General features: G+C 45.3%; 2 protein-coding genes across 3 annotated transcripts; one reads left to right on the forward strand and one right to left on the reverse strand.

Moving 5' to 3' along the window:
- Positions 1-3,618: 3,618 nt before the first annotated feature.
- Positions 3,619-20,492, reverse strand: DNAJC9 (DnaJ heat shock protein family (Hsp40) member C9). 2 transcript variants are annotated; one of them, XR_005779698.1, is made up of 6 exons: positions 20,224-20,492; positions 11,950-12,090; positions 11,230-11,484; positions 7,890-7,976; positions 6,449-7,502; positions 3,619-3,630 (listed from the first exon to the last, which is right to left on the reverse strand). XR_005779698.1 is itself a non-coding variant. In XM_040436546.1 (5 exons), the coding sequence occupies exons 1-5, from the start codon at positions 20,404-20,406 to the stop codon at positions 7,380-7,382; spliced, it is 789 nt and encodes a 262-aa protein (XP_040292480.1). In that variant the 5' UTR covers positions 20,407-20,492; the 3' UTR covers positions 6,112-7,379. The 2 variants fall into 2 exon arrangements, 1 of the variants encoding a protein (XP_040292480.1); XM_040436546.1 differs by lacking the exon at positions 3,619-3,630 and having other exon boundaries at positions 6,112-7,502.
- A 65-nt stretch (positions 20,493-20,557) lies between these two features.
- AP5Z1 (adaptor related protein complex 5 subunit zeta 1) lies at positions 20,558-23,153 on the forward strand. Its single transcript, XM_040437174.1, has one exon. The coding sequence runs from the start codon at positions 20,608-20,610 to the stop codon at positions 23,008-23,010; it is 2,403 nt and encodes an 800-aa protein (XP_040293108.1). The 5' UTR covers positions 20,558-20,607; the 3' UTR covers positions 23,011-23,153.
- The last annotated feature ends 2,889 nt before the right edge of the window (positions 23,154-26,042 follow it).

Raw genomic sequence — 26,042 nt, forward strand, 5'->3', positions numbered from 1 at the left:
GCGCCTGACCTGGGCTACAGAGAAGCAGCACTGGACTGTTGCTCAGTGGTCCAAAGTACTTTTTTCAGATGAAAGCAAATTTTGCATGTCATTCGGAAATCAAGGTGCCAGAGTCTGGAGGAAGACTGGGGAGAGAAAATGCCTGAAGTCCAGTGTCAAGTACCCACAGTCAGTGATGGTCTGGGGTGCCATGTCAGCTGCTGGTGTTGGTCCACTATGTTTTATCAAGGGCAGGGTCAATGCAGCTAGCTATCAGGAGATTTTGGAGAACTTCATGCTTCCATCTGCTGAAAAGCTTTATGGAGATGAAGATTTCATTTTTCAGCACGACCTGGCACCTGCTCACAGTGCCAAAACCACTGGTAAATGGTTTACTGACCATGGTATTACTGTGCTCAAATGGCCTGCCAACTCTCCTGACCTGAACCCCATAGAGAATCTGTGGGATATTGGGAAGAGAAAGTTGAGAGACGCAAGACCCAACACTCTGGATGAGCTTAAGGCTGCTATCGAAGCATCCTGGGCCTCCATAACACCTCAGCAGTGCCACAGGCTGATTGCCTCCATGCCACGCCGCATTGAAGCAGTCATTTCTGCAAAAGGATTCCCGACCAAGTATTGAGTGCATAACTGAACTTAATTATTTGAAGGTTGACTTTTTTTGTATTAAAAACACTTTTCTTTTATTGGTCGGATGAAATATGCTAATTTTTTGAGATAGGAATTTTGGGTTTTCATGAGCTGTATGCCAAAATCATCAATATTAAAACAAGAAAAGGCTTGAACTACTTCAGTTGTGTGTAATGAATCTAAAATATATGAAAGTCTAATGTTTATCAGTACATTACAGAAAATAATGAACTTTATCACAATATGCTAATTTTTTGAGAAGAACCTGTATAAGCAGCCATGCCCTCAGATCACAACTCATGGTCATCAGAACCTTTTCTGATGCTTTAGATGTCACTATGCATCACTGTGGGAGCTGGCCACACTCACGAAGAGCTTGGCAAATTTATGCAGATTCTGTTCATTGACAAAATTTGTAACATTACTTGTGTAAATATGTATTTTTAAATGACGGTTTAATAAATACGTTCTATATTTATTATAATACACAGGATCATTGCTAATAGTTGTGATTTACACCTAGTCACATTATTAGGGCCTCTTATCCTTTAAAAACAACCAAACCATTACAACAATCAGTTAGGTTCTGTGTGAATTGCAGTTTTCAGAAGGAAGGCAAACTGCCAGAAAAAAAAAAAACATATGTTCAAGGAAACCTGTCACGTTGAACATGGTATCTGAACTGAAGGCAGCATGTTAGAGAGCAGGAGGAGCGGAGCAGATTGATATATAGTGTTGTGGGGAAAAGATTCAGTAAAACTTGTAATTTGCATATTTATATCTGTGCTCATTCTGGGCTTTAAAGAGCCCATTCTTACCCTATGAACTAACTATACAGACATATAGAGCGGCGCCCGGGGATCTCACTGCACTTACTATTATCCCCGGGCGCCGCTCCGTTCTGCCGCTATGCCCTCCGGTATCTCCGCTCACTAAGTTATAGTAGGCGGAGATACCAGTCCCTAAGTTATGGTAGGCGGAGTCTGCCCTAGCGCTGGCCAATCGCAGCTCAGAGCTCACAGCCTGGGAGGTTATTTTCTCCCAGACTGTGAGCTCTGCAATGCGATTGGCCAGCGCTAGGGCAGACTCCGCCTACCATAACTTAGGGAACGGAGATACCGGAGGGCATAGCAGGAGAACGGAGCGGCGCCCGGGGATAATAGTAAGTGCAGTGAGATCCCCGGGCGCCGCTCCACATGTATGTATACTTAGTTCATAGGGTAAGAATCGGTGAAAGGTCCTCTTTAACCACCTCCGGACCGCCTAACGCAGGATCGCGTTCCGGAGGTGGCAGCGCTGCGCACAGTCACGCATATATGCGTCATCTCGCGATGGCCGAGATTTCCTGTGAACGCGCGCGCGCTCACAGGAACGGACGGTAAGAGAGTTGATCTCCAGCCTGCCAGCGGCGATCGTTCGCTGGCAGGCTGGAGATGTGTTTTTTTTAACCCCTAACAGGTATATTAGACGCTGTTTTGATAACAGCGTCTAATATACCTGCTACCTGGTCCTCTGGTGGTCCCCTTTGTTTGGATCGACCACCAGAGGACACAGGTAGCTCAGTAAAGTAGCACCAAGCACCACTACACTACACTACACCCCCCCCCCCCGTCACTTATTAACCCCTTATTAGCCCCTGATCACCCCATATAGACTCCCTGATCACCCCCCTGTCATTGATTACCCCCCTGTCATTGATCACCCCCCTGTAAAGCTCCATTCAGATGTCCGCATGATTTTTACGGATCCACTGATAGATGGATCGGATCCGCAAAACGCATCCGGACGTCTGAATGAAGCCTTACAGGGGCATGATCAATGACTGTGGTGATCACCCCATATAGACTCCCTGATCACCCCCCTGTAAAGCTCCATTCAGATGTCCGCATGATTTTTACGGATGCACTGATAGATGGATCCGATCCGCAAAACGCATCCGGACGTCTGAATGAAGCCTTACAGGGGCATGATCAATGACTGTGGTGATCACCCCCCTGTCATTGATCAACCCCCTGTAAAGCTCCATTCAAATGTCCGCATGATTTTTACGGATGCACTGATAGATGGATCGGATCCGCAAAACGCATCCGGACGTCTGAATGAAGCCTTACAGGGGCGTGATCAATGACTGTGGTGATCACCCCATATAGACTCCCTGATCACCCCCCTGTCATTGATTACCCCCCTGTCATTGATTACCCCCCCTGTAAAGCTCCATTCAGACGTCCGCATGATTTTTACGGATCCACTGATAGATGGATCGGATCCGCAAAACGCATACGGACGTCTGAATGAAGCCTTACACGGGCGTGATCAATGACTGTGGTTATCACCCCATATAGACTCCCTGATCACCCCCCTTGTCATTGATCACCCCCCTTGTCATTGATCACCCCCCTTGTCATTGATCACCCCCCTTGTCATTGATCACCCCCCTGTAAGGCTCCATTCAGACATTTTTTTGGCCCAAGTTAGCGGAATTATTTTTTTTTTTTCTTACAAAAGTCTCATATTCCACTAACTTGTGTCAAAAAATAAAATCTCACATGAACTCCCCATACCCCTCACGGAAACCAAATGCGTAAAATTTTTTAGACATTTATATTCCAGACTTCTTCTCACGCTTTAGGGCCCCTAGAATGCCAGGGCAGTATAAATACCCCACATGTGACCCCATTTCGGAAAGAAGACACCCCCAGGTATTCCGTGAGGGGCATATTGAGTCCATGAAAGATTGAAATTTTTGTCCCAAGTTAGCGGAACGGGAGACTTTGTGAGAAAAAAATTAAAAATATCAATTTCCGCTAACTTGTGCCAAAAAAAAAAAAATTTCTATGAACTCGCCATGCCCCTCATTGAATACCTTGGGGTGTCTTCTTTCCAAAATGGGGTCACATGTGGGGTATTTATACTGCCCTGGCATTCTAGGGGCCCCAAAGCGTGAGAAGAAGTCTGGTATCCAAATGTCTAAAAATGCCCTCCTAAAAGGAATTTGGGCCCCTTTGCGCATCTAGGCTGCAAAAAAGTGTCACACATCTGGTATCGCCGTACTCAGGAGAAGGTGGGGAATGTGTTTTGGGGTGTCATTTTACATATACCCATGCTGGGTGAGAGAAATATCTTGGTCAAATGCCAACTTTGTATAAAAAAATGGGAAAAGTTGTCTTTTGCCAAGATATTTCTCTCACCCAGCAAGGGTATATGTAAAATGACACCCCAAAACACATTCCCCAACTTCTCCTGAATACAGCGATACCACATGTGTGACACTTTTTTGCAGCCTAGGTGGGCAAAGGGGCCCACATTCCAAAGAGCACCTTTAGGATTTCACAGGTCATTTACCTACTTACCACACATTAGGGCCCCTGGAAAATGCCAGGGCAGTATAACTACCCCACAAGTGACCCCATTTTGGAAAGAAGACACCCCAAGGTATTCCGTGAGGGGCATGGCGAGTTCCTAGAATTTTTTATTTTTTGTCACAAGTTAGTGGAAAATGCTGATTTTTTTTTTTTTTTTTTTTCATACAAAGTCTCATATTCCACTAACTTGTGAGAAAAAATAAAAAAACTTCCATGAACTCACTATGCCCATCAGCGAATACCTTGGGGTCTCTTCTTTCCAAAATGGGGTCACTTGTGGGGTAGTTATACTGCCCTGGCATTCTAGGGGCCCAAATGTGTGGTAAGGAGTTTGAAATCAAATTCTGTAAAAAATGACCTGTGAAATCCGAAAGGTGCTCTTTGGAATATGGGCCCCTTTGCCCACCTAGGCTGCAAAAAAGTGTCACACATCTGGTATTGCCGTACTCAGGAGAAGGTGGGGAATGTGTTTTGGGGTGTCATTTTACATATACCCATGCTGGGTGAGAGAAATATCTTGGCAAAAGACAACTTTTCCTATTTTTTTATACAAAGTTGGCATTTGACCAAGATATTTATCTCACCCAGCATGGGTATATGTAAAATGACACCCCAAAACACATTCCCCACCTTCTCCTGAGTACGGAGATACCAGATGTGTGACACTTTTTTGCAGCCTAGGTGGGCAAAGGGGCCCATATTCCAAAGAGCACCTTTCGGATTTCACAGGTCATTTTTTACAGAATTTGATTTCAAACTCCTTACCACACATTTGGGCCCCTAAAATGCCAGGGCAGTATAACTACCCCACAAGTGACCCCATTTTGGAAAGAAGAGACCCCAAGGTATTTCGTGATGGGCATAGTGAGTTCATAGAAGTTTTTATTTTTTGTCACAAGTTAGTGGAATATGAGACTTTGTAAGAAAAAAAAAAAAAAAAAATCATCATTTTCCGCTAACTTGTGACAAAAAATAAAAAAAGTTCTATGAACTCACTATGCCCATCAGCGAATACCTTAGGGTGTGTACTTTCCGAAATGGGGTCATTTGTGGGGTGTTTGTACTGTCTGGCCATTGTAGAACCTCAGGAAACATGACAGGTGCTCAGAAAGTCAGAGCTGCTTCAAAAAGCGGAAATTCACATTTTTGTACCATAGTTTGTAAACGCTATAACTTTTACCCAAACCATTTTTTTTTTACCCAAACATTTTTTTTTTTTATCAAAGACATGTAGAACTATAAATTTAGAGCAAAATTTCTATATGGATCTCGTTTTTTTTGCAAAATTTTACAACTGAAAAATGTCATTTTTTTGCAAAAAAATCGTTAAATTACGATTAATAACAAAAAAAGTAAAAATGTCAGCAGCAATGAAATACCACCAAATGAAAGCTCTATTAGTGAGAAGAAAAGGAGGTAAAATTCATTTGGGTGGTAAGTTGCATGACCGAGCAATAAACGGTGAAAGTAGTGTAGGTCAGAAGTGTAAAAAGTGGCCTGGTCTTTCAGGGTGTTTAAGCACTGGGGGCTGAGGTGGTTAAAGTCAAGGAGGCGGAGCCATCAGTGTCTGACAGCAAAGTTCATCATATTAATACAAGACAACATACATCCATGAATGTCACTTACACGTTTCAAAACACTGACACAGGTTCATAGTCAGTGAGGTGCACGTCTCTGTAATGGTACTGCATGTTGAGGTCACATAAGACGCTCAGATGGTCGCGCAAATCTGACCAACAGTGGATTAACCAAAGGATCATGATACTAAACCAATAATAAGATTGTGGTTATCAGCAGCATCTGTCAGAATGAGCTACTGTAGATCTAGGATTACAGTAATATACACTTATATTTGAAAAGATGGATGTGTCCACAGTCATACTCTACCACACTACAGCTCAGTTCTTACTGTTACATACCATGTACAAGTAAAACAAGTAAAAATGTGTTCCATACCAATGGAGTCACTGCTTTCAGCTTCTAAATAGCCTCTATAAACAGCACCTACAATCTGACTGGTGGTGATGGGCTTCCAGTCAGCTTTTTTCTCACCTAGTCTCCAAGTTTAAAATTACAGTGGGGAGATTAAAAAAAAAAAAAAAAAAACATACAAGCTTTCAGTTTCATTATTTTATTGAAAAGCCTGTACAAACCAGAAGTAACTTTAAGCAAAATGTTACATTGCAAACAATTTAGAGGAGGAGGGATACAGGGAACCATAGAAAAATCAGAAGGGACCACTTGTTTTTCACATAATAAAAAGATCAATGACCTTGGTCCATGTAAGCACTGCCTTTTGGGTCACGTGTGGAAGTTTCCCTTCTACTACCTTGATTCCTCTGCCTAAAAAGACCACTTAAAGCTCACCATTTAAAATAAATAGTGTGCAGTTCATGGCACAGTTTAATATAACTGTAAAGAAAAGACGTGCAGAAAGCAGCCATACTGATGAAGACTTTGGGACCCCTGGAATTATAGATTGCATCCAACACTAGCCTGACCATAGCAGTCACACCAGGTGACCGATAAAGTGTCTACTCTGAGATCTCACACTGGGTTAATGAAGGTAGGGAAAATTCTGTAAAGCAAAAGGATTTATTATGCGTAAAGGTGGCAATAAACATTAGATGAATGTCAACCAATTTCAACAAGACAAACTGACTGGTTAGATGTTAAGGAACAGAATTAGCTTGATTTCAACATGTCCAATCTTTTGTTCTCAATACGAGATAAGCAGAATCATCTGCCAGGGGATTATTCCCTACTCCTGAACTGACACCTTTACTTAGATTTTAGTTAAGTTTTGATTGTTTAAATATCCAAGGTTTTTTTTGCAGACACCACAAAGACCATGTACATCTATATTAGAACACCAGTAAAATAAAAAAGCACAAGTGCAGTTTAAGAAACATGTGCTGAGTAGCCTTCACACAAGCAATTCTGATGCAGTTTTTGAAGCCAAAATGAGTGTATTTGAAAAGACCAGAACCTACCTTATGTACTGTCCTTTTACTATCCACTCATTGCTTTGCCTTCAAAAACTGCTTAGGCTACTTTTACACCTCCAGCAGAGAACCGGATGGACACAAACTGCTGCATGCTGCGGTTTGTGTCCCGCCGACTCTCCACTTGTCTGCTGGAACAGCCATGCCGCAGTTGCACACCGGAGGTGTGAAACTAGCCTTATGTGAAAGTACCCTTCCCATTAAATTCTGTAGTCTCACCCACATTTCAGCTTACTGGGAAGAGTATCACCTACATCAGCTAAGCTATTCTATGGTACAGGTTTGCTGACCATAGACGGTGTGCAGGACACCAGAATACAAACGGCTATAATTGAAATCAGGACACTGGAAACGGTCTTTGTTCACTCCTTCAATCAGCGGGTCACTTTTTTCCCCTCTTTGGTGCTGCAGACTTTTTCCCTCCCTTTTTTGTATTGTTGCAGTACTTTGCTTCCAGTTCTGCCATGAAGCTATCGACTTCCTTTTCCCGATCCTGCTGTCTCTTCTGAAAGTTTAAACACATTCAGTTAGAAGAGGTTAAAAAGGGGTTTCTGGGAGTTTAATATTGATGGTGTATCCTCAGGATAGGTGGTGGTCTGACAATTGGCACCATAGTCAATTTGTTTAAAGAGGCCACAACGCTCTAGTGAGCTTACCAAGCACAGCGCCTTTCATTGTATAATGGCTATGCTTGGCATTGTTGGGCCAGGCCCATTCACTGGAATAGGACTCTTACTAGAGCGTTGTGACATCTTCAAAACAGCTGATCAGCAGGGTGTCAGGAATTGTACCCCCACCGATCAGATACTGATGGCCTACCCTGAAGGTAGGCCATCAATATTAAACATTCAGAAAAGAGATAAGTAATCTGAGGATATGGAAGCAGTCTTACTTGAATCAAAGCTTTTAAGTCATCCTCTCCATCACCAAGCCCAATTTCCTTTTTCATTGCTTCAGCTTCTGCAGCTTCTTCATGAGCCTAAAATAAAGAAGATTTTTTTTTTTTTTTTTAAGCATCACTCCTTTCCATGTGACATTTTACACCTGCCTTCTACAGAGCTAATCCTCTTTTTTTCTGGATAATGTGCTCGATCTCGCAATCCAATGCAAAAGTACAATACAAAAGGAACTTGCAAAACAACCATCACAATGACTTATGGTCTGGTGCCAACATGGCAAAAGTCAAATTTTTATATTTGAGTCAAGAAGAAAAAATTGCTATGGCCGTAGATATTGTTGAGTTTCTAAACCACTTCCAGAATACTTTCGTGCATCATTTACAGATTTCCTGTTGCAGATATTTATGGCATATAGATTGAATATGCCACAAACAAGTGATTGGGGGGATAGAACCCATTTCTGAATCTCCATTCAGATGGCTATAACAGGTGACCTGGACCTCCACTGTTCAAGTGAACCGTTAATGGAAAGTTAGTGAGTCTAAGGGCTCATTCAGACAACCGTATATTTGAGTCCGCATCCGTATTCCTGTTCCGTGGCCCTGCAAAAAAGATAAAAAATGTCCTATTTTTGTCCGAAATTGTGTACAAGAATAGACATTTCTATCATAGGGCTGGCCGTTTCGTTCCACAACATGGGGAATGCAAATGGCCGGTATCTTTTGTGGACTGCAAAACATACGGTCGCCTGAATGAGCCCTAAGGCCTTATTCGTACAGTCAGCGATTTTTAGCCAAAACCAGGTGCAGCTCTAAACAGAGACCAGGTGCAGATCTTTCCCTTATACCTCATCTCTGTGTAGCCTCCACTCCTGGTTTTGGCTCACAATCACTGACTCTGCACATTAGGCTACTTTCACATCTGCACTTTCCCTTTCCGCTATTGAGATCTATCATAGGATCTCAATAGTGGGGGAAACGCTTCAGTTGTGTCCCCATTCATTGTCAATGGGGACAGAACGGAAGGGAATAGAGTGCACCAGAATGCATTCAGTTCAGTTTCATTGCGTTCCCATGACGCACACAAAAGCGCTGCAAGCAGGGTTTTTGAGCGCGTTCTGGGGTGTGGAGCAAGACTGGTCAGGCATGAAACACAATGTAAGTCAATAGAGACAGATCAGTTTTCTCTGACACAAAAGAAAACAGATCCGTCCTCTATTGACTTACAATGTTTTTAGTGACGTTCGGTCATGGCTATTTCAGAGATAATACAACCAGATCCGTTCATAACAGATGCAACTGGTTGTATTATCATGAGGGAAGCATTTTTTTGCTGATCCATGACTGATCCAGCAAAAACGCAGATGTAAAAGTAGCCTAAGGCCTAAAGAGCGGCCACGTGTATATTTAGCCTCTAGGGGAGCAAAATACCCCAATAAACAATGCCACACATTTCAAAGTACAAAACAGATCTTTATTAATTGGTCCAAAAAGGACACGCATGACACAACATATAACAGAAATAAAATATCCATGCGAGAAGTGCCATGATGTAAAGAAAACCCCCCCAGAATAATAAGTCAGGTAAGTAAATGTAATGCTCTAATCTTAACAGTAACTGAAATGGTGTAATACTGTGGGGGATACTGGGTGTTAGGTAATTACTCATTTGCACATGCCTATAAGCCCCACAAAGAACTCAGGTGTAAAAAAAAAAACAAAAAAAAAAAAACAAACACACACCATAAAAGGATCGTCACAACGTGCAACCAATTGCTGAGGCAGAATACACCCATGTAACCTCCTAAACAATTGCCTGTAGTCCAAAGTGGAGGGAGGGGAAATAGACTGTAATGTGATGGGAATAAAAATTCATCTCAAGTGAGAGCTTTTGCAAAAGAAGTCCCACAGTTAATAAAGTCAAATCCCCAACCACCACTAAGGTACATGCACTAGTGATACAAGAAAGGAGCAAAAAGTAAAAAAGCATAAGATACTGACCAAACTGGGGAGGACAAAAGCCCAAAGTGCGTTTCACAGACGTGCTTCCTCACGCCCCCTGAACGCACTTTGTGCTTTTGTCCTCCCCAGTTTGGTCAGTATCTTATGCTTTTTTACTTTTTGCTCCTTTCTTGTATCACTAGTGCATGTACCTTAGTGGTGGTTGGGGATTTGACTTTATTAACTGTGGGACTTCTTTTGCAAAAGCTCTCACTTGAGATGAATTTTTATTCCCATCACATTACAGTCTATTTCCCCTCCCTCCACTTTGGACTACAGGCAATTGTTTAGGAGGTTACATGGGTGTATTCTGCCTCAGCAATTGGTTGCACGTTGTGACGATCCTTTATGGTGTTTTTTTTTTTTACACCTGAGTTCTTTGTGGGGCTTATAGGTAATTACTCATTTGCACATGCCTAACACCCAGTATCCCCCACAGTATTACACCATTTCAGTTACTGTTAAGATTAGAGCATTACATTTACTTACCTGACTTATTATTCTGGGGGGTTTTCTTTACATCATGGCACTTCTCGCATGGATATTTTATTTTTGTTATATGTTGTGTCATGCGTGTCCTTTTTGGACCAATTAATAAAGATCTGTTTTGTACTTTGAAACGTGTGGCATTGTTTATTGGGGTATTTTGGTTAGGGTTCCACACGTGCTATATTTTATTATTATTATATTTTTGGATGTTTTTCCTCTAGGGTAGCAACAACACAAGACCAAGCAGGTCCAATGGTCAAACCCTCACCAAATCAGACATTTATGGTAAGTTCGGGTTGAAGCTAACAGTTGTCTATTATTTGGACAGCAAGTTTGTTCCCATCCTGCACCAGTGCTCCAAATAAAGCTCAAATATACACTCAGTGATGTTGCATCCATAGTCACGTAACATGCAGTCTTCTGATGTTAGATAGCTATGGATGCATAATCAGGTCCAGTGTGCATACAGGGTTGCTAAAAGGCAGAAGCCCAGTCCCTGCTAATAAAACGGGGACTTCTTTTAGAAGGATGGCGACATTAACAAGGCCAGTTGTATCATACAACACAATAGATTGTGAAAGCTGCATCCGACTACATTTGGTAACCCATACTGTGCAGCTAAATGCAAGTCTCTGAGCAGGAACACGACAGTGAAGGCTAGGACACTTTGCAGGTACACAGATGACGTCATAAGAGGATCAAGGCTTTCCATAGAAGAAACACAAACTGACTTCATAGTAAGGTCTGCAGCAAATCCTGTAAAAACAAAATGATGCCCAAGTACTGCTGTAACCAAGCTCTTTAATTCACATTTTATGTATGTGACCAGGTATCTGGGCCTCACCCTTTTCTTGCGTTGGTCACGTTTCTTCTTGGATTCTTTCACAAAGATGTCATAAGCCGGAACCTCTTTCTTTTTAATAGCTTTCTGAATAATATCCTTGATCCTGGGTTCATCATCAATTTCAGCAAGTATAACAGAATCCATGATGTTATCCATGTCTCCTTCGAAGTCCAAATATGCTTGTATTATATCAGCTCGTTCTTCCTCTGATCCTTTATACTTTTCTTCATATGCTTTTATGTCTTCTACTGTGATCTAAAAAAAATATATATATAAAAATAAGATACGCTGTTTAACTCATGTTCATGAAGCCAAGCTGCAGCTGTGGTCCCTTTGGCCTAAGGATTAATAGTATCTGATTAGTGGGTGTATGACACCCAGGACCCCACCAATCAGCATTGCTCCTGTGAGCGCCGCAGCCTTTTCTGTGCTTTTCCTGGGACAGTGACGTCACGTTCATCAATCACTTGGCCTAGGAGCAGCTCAGCTCCATTCAAGTGAATGGGGCAGAGCGTTATACACATTGTGCTTGGTAAGCTGTGAGAAGGCCACATCGCTCACCGGAGCTCCGCTGCCTTCTCAAATAACTGATCGGCAGGGGTCCAAGGTGTCGGACCCCCAACAATCAGATACTGATGGGAAAAAAAAAAAAAAAAACTCAGAAAACCCTTTTAAAGGAATGATTTTACACAAAGCAGAAAAAACTTTGGGTAACAATACCTTCCTAAACATCAGGCGCCAGTACTCTTCCCAGTTCCGGTCTTGGGAGATGGTGTCGGACTCTTCATCCACAATCCCCTGCTCATCATACAAAGCTCTTTGCTCCTTGTCGCTGAGAATAGAATACACTTTTCCAAGTACCTTCATACAAAAATGTTAGGTTAGGGGACTAAACCAAAAACACTGATACAACATGGATGAGCTGGTGCCATATATACCATCATCATCAGGACAGTGTAAAGGGTTATTCTGCTCTTCAGCATCTACACTTGATATGGGACAATTATTTTGGAAACTGGATCCTCAGACTCCTATCTGCCAACTGCAGTGTATGGAAAGGGGCCACTCACTTCTATAGGGCTGTACAAATAGACAAATGTGTAAATACTGACAGAAATCCTGATTGCAGCACTTAAAGAGGACCTTTCACCATAATAAAACCTCTAAACTACCTATACAGACATGTAGAGCGGCGCCCAGGGATCTCCCTGCACTTACTGTTATACCTGGGCGCCGCTCCGTTCTCTGGTTATAGCCTCCGGTATCTTCATAGTTAGGCTCCACCCAGGGGAACCTGACGCCGTCTCTTTCTCCTATGCTGTAGCGCTGGCCAATCGCAGCGCTCAGCTCATAGCCTGAGTTTTTTTTTTCTCTCAGGCTATGAGCTGAGCGCTGCGATTGGCCAGCGCTACAGCATGGAAGAATGAGACGCCGGCGGGTTCCCCTGGGTGGAGCCTAACTATGAATATACCGGAGGCTATAACCGGAGAACGGAGCGGCGCCCGGGGATAACAGTAAGTGCAGGGGGATCCCTGGGCGCCGCTCTACATGTCTGTATAGTTAGTTTAGAGGTTTTATTATGGTGAAAGGTCCTCTTTAAATATTAAAGGGACTTTGTCAGCCATTTTGATCATGCAAAACTGCTGACGGCTATAGGCTGAGGATAGTGAGAGCAAGAAACATGCCTTTTGTGAAGCTGATATCATCAAGAGCAGTGTGAATATAAACTTTTATTTAGGCAGTTTCTGCTCCTTAGGTGCACTGGGGGTGGAGCCTATTGCAGATGCACTTCATTGTGCAGCTCTGCCTCCAGGACCCAGCAGAATCTGCAGGAATACATTTATACTGTCCCTGATAATAGAAGCTCCATACAAGCCAAGTTGGTCTTTTTCTCCCCAACTTCTAACTAGAGATGTCAACAGTTTAGCCAAAACTGCTGCCATACTGCTTAATAGGCAATCCCTAATATTGTATCATATTTGCTAGGCTAAGCAATAACAGTAACTGGTTTGCAGGGTCGTGGAGACGTCACATTATCTGTTACTTTCCTGCGGTCCATTACAAACACAGATTATAGCTTTCTAAGGGTTTAGCATAGTGACTATGCTCGCTGCAACAATACAGGGAAATCGAGTGGATAGCCTCATGATAGCTGCAGATGGAGAGCGCCAGCAGCCGGAGATCAGGTGCCCAAACCAGTTACGCTGCTTACTTGTAATGACGCTCCCTGGTGTGCCTAGGATTCCTTCCCAATACACTTACCTACAGCAGGGATCAGCAACCAAGAGAACAGCCAAGCGTGTGCATGCTGGGAGATGTAGTTTCACAACACCTGGAGTGCCAGAGGTTGCTGATCCCTGACCTATAGGTTCAGTGTTTGTGGGAAGTAACCTTAACCCCTACGCCGGATGTCAGGTATTTAAATATGGCGCCCACTCGCAAACGCAGCGGGCGCCAATAGCTGCCTTCTGTATTAAACATCAGACACCCAGGCTAATTTATGTCAGCGTTTCTCAACTCTGGTCCTCAGGGCCCACCTGCCAGTCATCTTTTCAGGATTTGCTTAGTATTAGGCCTCATGCACACGACCGTGCCTTTTTTGCCATTCGCAAAAAGTGGAAGCCGCCCGTGTGCCTTCGCAATTTGCGGAACGGAACGGGTGGCCCATAGTAGAAATGCCTATTCTTGTCTGAAAAACGGACAAGAATAGGACATGCTATATTTTTTTGCGGGGCCTCGGAACGGAGAAATGGATGCGGCCCCATTGAAGTGAATGGGTCCACACACGAGCCACAATAATGCAGCTCGGATGCGGACCCGAAAAACGGTTGTGTGCATGAGGCCTTAAGCAGGTGATATAGTAAAGGTACTTTCACACTTGCAGCAGTGGATTCCGGCAGGCAGTTCCGTCGCCGGAACTGCCTGCCGGATCCAGCCGCAAACGGATGCATTTGTCAGAGGGATCCGGATGCGTATCCGTCCGACAAATGCATTGCAATGCCAGATCCGTCTTTTCGGTTGTCATCCGGAAAAACGGATCCTGCATTTATCTTTTTCACATTTTTAAAGGTCTGTGCATGCGCGGACCGCAAAACCGGATCCGTTTTTCCAGAACACTTGGGGCTGGATCCGGCATTAATGCATTTCAATGGAAATTAATGCTGGATCCGGCATGTGTTCAGGATTTTTGGCCAGAGAAAACTGCAGCATGCTGCGGTATTTCCTCCGGCCAAAAAAAAATGTAAGAGGGACTGAACTGATGCATCCTGAACAGATTGCTCTCCATTCAGAATGCATTAGGATAAAACTGATCAGTTCTTTTCCGGTATTGAGCCCCTAGGACGGAACTCAGTGTCGGAAAAGAAAAACGCTAGTGTGAAAGTACCCTTAGTGTCAGTGCATCAGGACTCATCATAGGTATTCATGACCGGTAAGTGGGCAGCACTGACATTATCGTCGATCACATAAATCAATGTGACACATTTAACCCCTCAGATGCTGTGGTCAAGTGTGACCATGGCATCTAGGGGCTCAAAAACCCAGGAGCATCTGGGCCTGCAACGGCTCCCCCTAGCGGGGATCGGGGAAGCCGGATGGTATGTGCTGCAGTCTTGTTCCTCCTTTAATGATCCAAGGCTGTCACAGCTACGTTCCAATGGAGACCATGCCTCCCAGAGCTCCGTAGAAGCATAGGAGTCTACGAGAGAAGCATCGTAAAGATTGCATGTTCAAATTCACCCCCCTTTCCCCCAAAATTAAAAAAAAATAAACATAATAGGCATCACTGTCCCTGAAATCCCATACGTTGAACAGAGTATAGGAAAAAAACATCCAAATCACTGATTCGAAATTTTTATCACTTTCCCTACCTAAAAAAAGTCATCAAAAAGTCACACATACTCTAAAATGGTATGAGTAAAACTACAGATTATCCCGGAAAAAAAAAAAGCCCTCACACAAAGAGCCCTCACACAACTCCAGAAACATAAAAAAAAAAAAGAAAGTCATCAAGGTTGAGCCTCCTGAGATGAGGAGGCTCGTATATGGTTGTTGCAAAGAAAAAAAAATTAAAATTTCTCCAAAGTTTTTTTTCAATTATTAAAAAAAAAAAAAAAATGTAAAAAAAATTGTGTCTTGTCTTTTTTATAATTCTACCCTATTTGAAATTTATTTCCAGCTATTGTATGCAACAGTAAATGGTTCTAGGGTTGTTGATACCAAAATTTTGGATTTGATTTCGATACCATAACCCCCCCCCCCCCCCAAAAAAAAAGCAGTGTGCATGCCGCATTTTATTGAACATCCAGCCCAATCTTATTTTTTGGGGGGACAAGGTGAGCCCTGTGTCTTTGTGTCCTTAAAAGGGGTATTCCCATCACAATGATCACTGTTAAATCTGTTAATGATTTGACAGTGATCATTTTTGTAAATACATTTTATTACCCAATTCCCACCCTTTTTGAGAAAATAAGTCCCCTCTTACCTGATTGTTGTCTTTCGTCTCCCCTGATTACGGCCACATCTCCTGTCAAATCCGGCCGGGCTTGCACAGAAGACTGAATATTTTCTCCTGGCCGGGCAATGTCCTGAAAGCTCACGCCGCCGCGCATGCGCCATGATGACTGGCCAGTATAGTACAGAGGCGCGAACGCGCACGCCAGCTCTGTACTATACAGGCCAGGAATAAGTCACCATGGCGCATGCGCAGCGGCGTGCTCGTTCAGGACATTGCCCGGCCGGGAGAGAAACTTCAATCTCCTGCGCAAGCGCGGCCTGGCCGGGAGAAGACGTCAATCAAGCCCAGCCGAATCCAGGTAGTGAACGTTGCGCTGGACGCAGGCAAGTATGAAAACTGATTTTGGGAATACCCCTTTAAGTATCGGGACATCAGGGCGTACCTGTACGCTCTATGTCCCCAAGAGGTTAAAGGGTTTCTGTCACCCTGCAAAACTCTTTTTTTTTTTTTTTGGATAGTTAGATTGCTCATAGTGCGATATAGCAGAATATAATGCTCTTACTTACTTTCATGCGGCCGATTCTTTATAAAACAAACTTTTATAATATGTAAATGAGGGCTCTACCAGCAAGTAGGGCGTCTACTTGCTGGTAGCTGCTGCAGAAATCCGCCCCCTCGCCGTGTTGATTGACAGGGCCAGCCGTGATCTCCTCCTCCGGCCGGCCCTGTCAGTAATTCAAAAATCGCGCGCCTCGCGTCATTCGGCGCAGGCGCTCTGAGATGAGGAGGCTCGTATCCTCAGCACTCCCTCAGTGCGCCTGCGCCGATGACATCACCGAAAGAGAAGACGTCATCGGCGCAGGCGCACTGAGGGAGTGCTGAGGAGACGAGCGAGGGGCGCGATTTTTGAATTACTGACAGGGCCGGCCGGAGGAGGAGATCACGGCTGGCCCTGTCAATCAACACGGCGAGGGGGCGGATTTCTGCAGCAGCTACCAGCAAGTAGACGCCCTACTTACTGGTAGAGCCCTCATTTACATATTCTAAAAGTTCGTTTTATAAAGAATCGGCCGCATGAAAGTAAGTAAGAGCATTATATTCTGCTATATGGCACTATGAGCAATCTAACTATCCAAAAAAAAAAATAAAATGAGTTTTGCAGGGTGACAGAAACCCTTTAAAGGGGTTCTCCAGGAATTTAGAAAATTTAAATACTTAAGTATTACTTCATTATAAATATATTCCCAAATGCCTTTCATCAGTTTTAATGGCTTATTTTGTTTAGGGAGCAATCATTAGCAGAAAAAATGGCCACCGCCCTATTATCATACACAAAACCTGTCCTAATCATACAGCAGGACAAGTTACTTCAGAACATTCAGATAGAGGAGGCTGAGACAGCTCTTTCCTACTTCTCAAGGATTATAATCCTGAATACAGCTGATAAGAACTAGGGATCGACCGATTATCGGTTTTACCTCATGGAGGTCGGGAGCCGGCTATGTGATAATGCAGCCAGTCCCCGCCTCCTGTATATGAATTAATGAGAGATTTATCTTCATTGGTGGCGCAGTGCGCCCCCCAGTATTAATTATTGGTGGCGCAGTGCACCCCCTACCTCCACCCCAGTATTAATCATTGGTGGCGCAGTGTGCCCCCCACCTCCACCCTATAGTATTAAAAACATTGGTGGCGCAGTGCGCCCCCCCCACCCAAGCCCTAGCAGTGTAAGCCTGGGACTCCGATCGGTTACCATGGCAGCCAGGACGCTATTGAAGCCCTGGCTGCCATGGTAAGCTCCATGCTGCTGTGTGCACAAAGCAGCAGGGACAGTGTGAGATCCTATTCACCCTGATAGAGATCAGGGTGAATAGGACAAGGGTTCTAGTCCCTAAGGGGGCTAAAAGTTAGTAAAAAAAAAAAAAAAAACTACACGTTAACAATAAACATATCGTATTCATTTTCAGCAGATTTGTGTAGGAATTTTTTTTTTTTTAATGAAAATTCACAGAATATCTGTATAAATTATCGGCTGTCGGCCTGAAAGTTCACAAATTATCGGTATCGGCCCTAAAAAAAAAAAACAATATCGGTTGATCCCTAATAAGAACGTTAGCTGAATCTCTGTAGGAATGGAGTTCATGAGGAGACATGAAGTACAGAAAGGACGGACTATAGATCAGTGTTGTGAATTAACTTGTCCTGCTGTATGATTAGGACAGGTTGTGTGTACTAATAGGACGGCAGCCATTTTATTTCCCCTGATTGCTCCCTAGAAAAAAATAGCCATTATAACTAATGAAAGGTATTGGGGAATATATTTATAATAAAGTAATATTTAAGTATTTTCATTTTCTTAATTTCCAGAGAACCCCTTTAACTACTGAGCACGTGTGAACTCCAGCACTGGCCCGAGCACAATGGAAGTCAATGGGAGAACCCGAGCATTAAACCAGGCACCCCCTGCTCTGAAGAGGGGAGGGTGTCGGTACTCTAGTTCGGCTTAGGAGTCCCTGCTCTGACTCCATATATAGCTATGTCCACATATGGAGTCAGTGCTTGGGGACACCCAGGGTATTTAAATCTAATTTAGGGTACTTTCACACTAGCGGCAGGGGACTCAGGCAGGCTGTTCCAGCGGGTGAATAGCCTGCCGGATCTGTCCTGCTGCTAGTTCACGTGTGCCCCCAGACTATAAAGGGGGCGGAGTTCCGGCGGCAGCACACACAGAGAGGCAGCCAGACTAAAAGTAGTAGTTAATGGGGACAGAGCGGCAGTCTGGGGGCACACGTGAACTAGCAGCAGGATGGATCCAACAGGCTGTTCACCCACCGGAAAGCTGCTGGAGTCCCCTGCCGCTAGTGTGAAACGTAGCTTAGCCTCTATTTCTGAAAAGTTTCTGCCGGGATTTAAACTCACAACCTTCTTACATTACAGCCAAGAATCTTATCCACTACACTATAGAGCTGCATGGCCAGTTACTTCTGCTGTATAGAAATACTAGTAGTAAGTATTCCTATACAGTAGAAGTTATTTTATTTTATTTTTTTAAGTAACTGGCCATGCAGCTCTATAGTGTAGTGCAGTGCAGTGATGCCCAACCTGCGGCCTGCGAAGAAGTGTCATGCGGCCCGCGCAGTGACCGGACTTTAATCAGCGCAGGGAGCGCTGCGAACGGCACAGGCAGCAAAGCGATGCTGCCTGTGCTTGCAATCTCCCCGCCCAGTGCTGCCTCCTAGCTAATTTATTCACTGCACTTGCCTCTGTGAAATTGAAGAGAAGCGCCGTAATCTCGCATCGAAGTGCGCATGCACCGTCTTCCTGGCCTCTGCCAGTGCGACATTACGGCGCTTCTCTTCAATTTCACAGAGGCAAGTGCAGTGAATAAATTAGCTAGGAAGCGGCTCTGAGTGGGAGTCCCAGGCTATGAGCTGTGCGCTACGATTGGCCAGCGCTGCAGCAAGGGACAACCCTAATACAAAAACTCTGCCCAGTACAACAGAGGGAGCTGCAGACACCGGAGCCTATACCGGGCGAACGGAGCGGCGCCCAGACATACTAGTAAGTGCAGGGGGACCCCTGGGCGCCTGCCCACTGATATAGTTAGTTTTTAAACTAGTGAAAGGTCCTCTTTAAGATTGGGCGGGCACTGGAGCGATAGAGCGCCCTGCTGTAGGAGAAGCCGGCGGGAGATGAAAGGAGGAGGGGCCAGCTCCTGGTGGTGTCGGGCACACGGCGCAAGCATGGCGGTGGAGGATCTGACTGAAGCCTAAAGACCAGACCTGCAGAAGAAGGTGACAGCGCAGTATGTGATGTATACATGTGCCCTCCTCACAGTAGTTATGCCCAGATATGTGCCCTCCTCACAGTAGTTATGCTCACACGTGCCCCCTCATAGCGTTTGCATTTCTTTCTGGCAAAGCTACCTGGTTCTGGCCCGCGAAATTTATACTAAGTCTAGTGCGGCCCTCAGACGAAAAATGGTTGGGCACCACTGGTGTAATGGATAAGATTCTTGGCTGTAATGTTAAAGGTTGTGAGTTCGAATCCCACCAGAAACTTTTTAGAAATAGAGGCTAAATTAGATTTGAATAGACTGACTCAAGCGTCGCACTCGAGCACACGCAATATTCGGCCAAACACCGCAATGTGCCAAGCATGCTCACCCAACACTACTGGATACATTAGGGTGGACGTTCTCAGAGGGCATCAAAACAATAGGCCCTAGGGGGTACGATAATAATTAACAGCAGTGACCAGACACTGGCACATCCTTTTTATTGAAATCCCTAAAAAAAAAACAAAAAAAAAAAACTCTTTTTTTTGCCTTATCTCAGAAATCATGGAAGTGTATGTCCTGTCAGACTGATCACAGAGATGAGGGAGCCATCCATCCACAGAACACAATGGGAGTCCGTGCATCTCACATCCAGGGAGTGGATTCACCACAATCCCGCATCTGTGCAGCCTCCTCCCGCCTGTCCTCAGGGCTCCTGCAGGGCCGCGTCCTGCCAGTGCTCGGGGTCTCCCACACTTACCTGGAACTTGAGGGTGGCCTCTTCCTTATCCTCCTCAGCGACCCGGTCGGGATGCACTTTTAGGGAGGTTTTGTGATATCCCCGGCGAACCTCCGCTTCCCCCGCCGTCTTCCTCACCCCCAGGACGGTGTACAGGTCAGAGCTGCCGAAGTGGCGCTCGCAGCTCTCTAGCAGCTTGGGCATGATGGAGCCGAACAGACCCCGAGAAAGATGACAGACAAGCGGCGACCAAACAGTAATAACACTCCCCACGTGACAGGTTTTGGCGCGTCTAGAGATCTCCCCAGCTCATTGGCTGTTCACGCGTAACGTCATTTCCTGTCAAACTTCAAAGCTTTATGTATACTGACAAGGAAGAAGTTCGGCGCTGCTGGAAGCAGGGCCATGTTCAGTTCGGCAGCGGATAGTCTGCTTCGGCAGGCCAGAGAGCTCGGGGATGAGGAGCTGGAGAAATTCTGTGCCCGGACACGGAGTCAGCTGCTCAGCGGGGACGTGGAGCGCTTAGACAGTCTGCGGAGGCTGCACCTCATCGTCTCTGCCGGTAGGGGGCGCCGCAAATTGGATCCTGCCCTGGTGGTGCAAATGCAAGAAGCTGTGTGCAGTCTACAAACCCCAGCTCAGGTGCAGGCTGTGTGTGCTGCCATCTTGTGCCAGCTGTGCCCCTCCCCATTGGTGACAGTGTCATGGGCCCCCACACAGCAGCCCCGGGGCCCTCTGTTTTCCATCATATTGGCCCAGGCCTCTCCCAGTGACATTATGGAACTAGGGCAATGTATTTGCCAAACTTTGGAGATGCGGGCCCCGGAGGGCCACAGCCTTAGAGCATTCCTCCCTGCTCTGCTGAGGGTATCTGGTGTCTGTGCTGAAAGTCTACAGGAAGAACACGTCAACATCGTCCACAAGAAACTGACGGACTGGCTGCGCTATGCCACCATCCCACAGGTGGGCACCCCTGCCCCCGGAGGCTTCTTCTCCAGCCAACGAGTGAAACAGCCCAGCCTTATCTCTGAGGTGGACGGATCCATCGCAACAGACTTCTTCACTGTGCTCAACCACAGCCAGAACTACACCGAGGACCAGTGGATGAATATCCAGGGCTTCTCCACCCTGCGCCATTGGCTCCTCCATTATGGGACATATGGTAATGCTGGTTCTGAAGACAAATCTGAGGTGGAAGGTTCTGTGGTCTCCATGGTCTCTGCCTCTTCAACTTCAAGCCGCCTCCTGCCGCCGAGAGAACGCCTGAGGGAAAAGGCCTTTGAATACTGCCTGAGACTCATTGAGCAGTGCAACCGAAAGCCCCTGAAGAAGTCCGACGCAGACCTACAGAAGGCATGCCTGGTGGAAGCAGTGTCCCTGATAGATGTTCTGTGTAAGCAGGATGTGTCCTTCCTGTATCGCACCTTGCCGCTCATGAAGATCCTGCATGCCAGGGTTTGTTCTGACCCATCTTTGGCCCTTGTGCTTCTTCCAGTGGCTCAATTTTATCTCAACCACAGTGAAGCTGCTGCTGTGGAATCGGAGGCGGTGTACAGACATCTCTTCACCAAAGTGCCCTCTGACATGTTTCATCAACCTCTGTTTGCATTTCAGTTTGTCAGGTTTTGCAGGACCAATGGCTCCTTTCTGGTGGAGAATGTGGAGGCTTTCAGAGGGAGCTTTCCCAGCATAATGAAGCTTCTGGCATGGAATGCTCCATCACTGATATCAGAATTTGTCGCTCTTCTTCCTATACTCATTAGTCCAGAGTCTGCTATTGAGATGCTTCATACTTTGCTGGACCTCCCATGCCTTACAGCAGCAATGGAAGTCCATCTTATTGTGTCCTCAATGGAGAAGCACGGCCTAGACCCTTCTGTGTTGCCACCATCATCTACGGAGGCCTATCGCCATCCGATTTACAGCACGTTGTTCCAGTATCTGTTACGTAATGAGGCCTGGAATGGGCTTCCTCCAGAAGGATTCATTAAACTTCGCCAGATCCTTGCAGACAGGAACAGTTCTCCCCGTGTCCTTCAATGTTCTCAGATTGTTCCATGCCTCCTTCAGCTCTATGTCAATGTCATCTCAAAGTTTGCTGAAGGTCCTCTTGTGAATAAAGTTATCTTAACGTTCCTTGAGCGCAGTGGTCTCTTATATGAATCCCTTTCATTCCAGACTGAGGTGCAGGGCATTCTAAGTGCTCAGCTACCTAATCTGTGCCACCAATACCCCTCTGTTGTTGTAGAACTTTCTAGAGAGTTGCTACACTTTGTAAGTACGATTGGTAACATCCAGAACAAGGAACCATTATTTGCACATGTGGTCTGGGCTTTGGGAGAATATCTGGCCGTGTCCTATGACAAGAGATGTACCGTAGAACAAATCAATAGGGTCTTTGAGGTTCTGGAAGCACTACTGTTTGAGATCACCCAGCTTCGTGGTTCTTCCAGTACGCCAATCTCCTCACCTCGTGTTATTACAACTCTTATGACTACACTTGCCAAACTGGCGTCGCGTAGCCAGGATCTCATTCCAAGGGTTTCGTTATACTTATCCAAGATGAGGTCATGTGTACAGAGCTCAGCCATGATCTCTGCATACGGGGAGGAGGACAGTGAACAGATTCTTATACGAGCCACAGAACTTCTAAACCTGTTGAAGGTGCCTAGTGTGGCACAGTTTGTTCTGACTCCTCCTCCTGAGGTTTCCAAGCCAAATTTTCACCGTGATCCATCTTCCTCTCTGCCACTTGCTATTCGTACCTCAAGTTATTTGCTGCTGAGAGAGAAGACACTGCCTGGATGAGTGACTGGAGCAGTAATGGCTACCATCCATCAGACTAATCTTAACATGGACTTTCTATCTTTATTTTGCAAATACGCTGCCAGAATAATTTTATATTGTCAGGATGAAAACCATTTTTGGAATTTTGATCAGTATTAAATAGGATATGTCTCTATTGATTGTCTTGTCTTATGGTTTACTTTTTTTTTGGGTGACACAAATATGTCGTTTTTGGTAAAAACTAAAAAAATTGAAATGGAAGGTAATTGTAAATTGTTGAGAGTCTGTAGAAATTGGCTATGCACTAGAAATTTAATGCAGATGAAAGGGTTTCTGTCACTAGATTTAACCCTATTAAAGGGAACCTGTCATCAACTTTATGCTGACCTCACTAAGGGCAGAATAAATTAGTGACAGAAATGCTGATGTCAGCGATGTGTCACTCATGAGCTAAAAGTAAGTGGTTGCTGAGAACCAGCATCATAATCATTGGAGCCCAGGCCTTGAGAAGAGTCACATCTACCTGAGAAGAGTTCTGGTAATTCATAATCTCCTGCTCTCCCGCCCATCTGCTGATGATTGGCAGTTCTCTCCTAGAGACAAAGGGAGAAAACTAGGTAGAAGCCGGTCAGTCATCAGTAGATAGGTGGGAGAGCAGGAATTCATGAATAACCAGGACTCTTCTCAGGTGGCCGGGACTCTTTTCCAGGCCCAGTCTGTAGATGTTGATTCTCAGCAACCACTTACTTTTAACTTGTAAATGACAGACCGCTGAAATCAACTCACCTGTCTCTACTTTATACTGCTGTTAGTATGGGCAGCACAAAGGTGATGACAGGTTCCCTTTAAGCTAGCTGACATAAGCGATGTGCTAATGTCAGCTAAACCTAACTAGCCTATTCCTACTTTTATCTATGCCCCAGTTACTTACAGAAACATAACTTTTATTATATGCTAATTAGTCTCTAGGTGCAGCGGGGGCGTTGCCCCTGCTCCTAGAGGCTCGGTTCTCCCACCTCTGGCCACGCCCTGCTACACTAGATTGACAGAGCCAGGCAGCGTTGGTCTCCTACTCCGGGCCCTGTCTGCCATGTAAATCTCGCTCCTGCGCCATCCCGTTCAGTATTCGGCGCAGTAAGTGAAGGGCGCTGACTGCTTCCTCATTGCGCCTGTGCCGAATACTGAACAGCGTGAGATTTACCAAGTGCACGGGGCCGGCAGTTGGAGGTGAAGGGAGCCTGGCCCTGTCAATCTAGTGTAGCAGGGCGTGGCCAGAGGTGGGAGAACAGAGCCTCTAGGAGCAGGAACAACACCCCCCCCCCCCCCCCCCCTGCTCCTGGAGGCTAATTAGCATATTATATAAGTTAGATTTCTGTGAGTAACGGGGGCATAGATAAAAGTAGGAATAGGCTAGCTAGGTTCAGCTGACATTAGCACATCGCTAATGTCAGCTAGCTTAATGGGGTTAAATCTGGTGACAGAAACCCTTTAAAGAGTTATAGGCTATAGAAATTGATGACCTATCCTCAGGATAGGTCATCAATTTCAGATTGGTGGCAGCTGACGCCCATCACCCCCACAGTTAAAGGGGTATTCCCATTTCATTAATTGCTGTTAATCATTTTCCCCCTTCTAAATAACTTCTATTTCCTAACTTGCACCGTTCTCCTGAAAAATCCCTTCATCTGTGCCTGTGTTGTCTACCTGTATCCTCTGGTTACGGCCACATACTTGCGGGGCTTGTATGTGCCGCGCCTGCGCACAATGTCCTACCTTCTCCCCAGCCGGCTGCTCGAGAACGCGCACGCATGCCCAAAGAGATCACTTGTAAAACAGCCGTGTCTGACCCTGCATGCTGGAGATAGTGCCAGGGAGAGAAACGGTCTGCCTGCCACGCTGCTGTCCTGCAGATGCTAGAGGAGGAAGGAGGGCCCTGGAAGACCACAGTGGCAGAGTTTAGTGATTGATATGCTCCCCTATTAGTCCCGGGCCGACTCCTTCTGGGCGCCGGAGCACACGGCGTCCTCGGTTGCTAGGATGCTGTGCGCTCCCTCCTGCAGCCTGAATACAGTGATACACTCTTAGATCATAGCAGTGTATTACTGTTTTCCGGCAGCAGGAGGGAGCGCACGGCGTCATAGCAACCGAGGACGCCGAGCTCTCTGGTGCCCAGAAGGAGTCCAGGCGGCAATCCACAGATGCTTTCCCCCCCCACATAAGTGCCATAAGCAGGGGGATGGGCTTTACATACTCTGCAGGCTGCCAGAAGGATGACTCATCCACATGAACGAGCACGCAAGGACTGAGCTCTCAGGGTGAGTCATGAGGAGGCGTGGCCGGCCTTCACTCAACTGCCTGAGCCAAACCAGGAAGTTATCAGGACATCTACTGCTGGTAAGATTGAAAAAGCAAGATGGGAATACCCCTTTAAGATGCAGTTTCAGACAGGGACCTGCAATTACACAGTATACAGAGCCGGAAGCAGACAGCGCCATAGACTGTATAGTGACTGTGCCAGGTTACTGCAGCTCAGCCCCTGCTCAAGTAAATGGGAGCTAGGCTGCAGTATGCTGGAAAATACACAGTGTACAGAACTTTCTGCTTCCATTCTGTGCACTGTATTGTGGGGGTGCCTGGTATCAGACCTCCACTGATCTGATATTGATGACCTGTCCTAAGGATAGGTCATCAATTTCTATAGCCTGTACCACCCCTTTATATGTTGATACAATCAAAGGGAATGAGCATAAAGTCTATGTACACCTTTTGAGGACAATAATATATTTTTTTTCATTATTGCATTGTACTTATTTTGAGCTAAAATCATTTCTTAAATTGGTCTTTATTACAAATATGGAACCCTTTTTTCTGTACAGGGCTGAGACGCTCAAATAGAGGGAAATTAATTTTCTCTTTTCCATCAGTCAGGGAGCTGGCTCTTATCTTACTGATAAGAATTGGCTTAAATAAGTGTTTGTGACCTCCTAGTAAATTAGAGATAAGGGTTATAAAAAGTACCAGTCACACAACTAGACAAACAGTTAACCCTTTGT

This window comes from Bufo bufo, chromosome 6 (assembly GCF_905171765.1).
Source record: "Bufo bufo chromosome 6, aBufBuf1.1, whole genome shotgun sequence".
In the NCBI taxonomy this organism is placed as follows: Eukaryota; Metazoa; Chordata; class Amphibia; order Anura; family Bufonidae; genus Bufo; species Bufo bufo.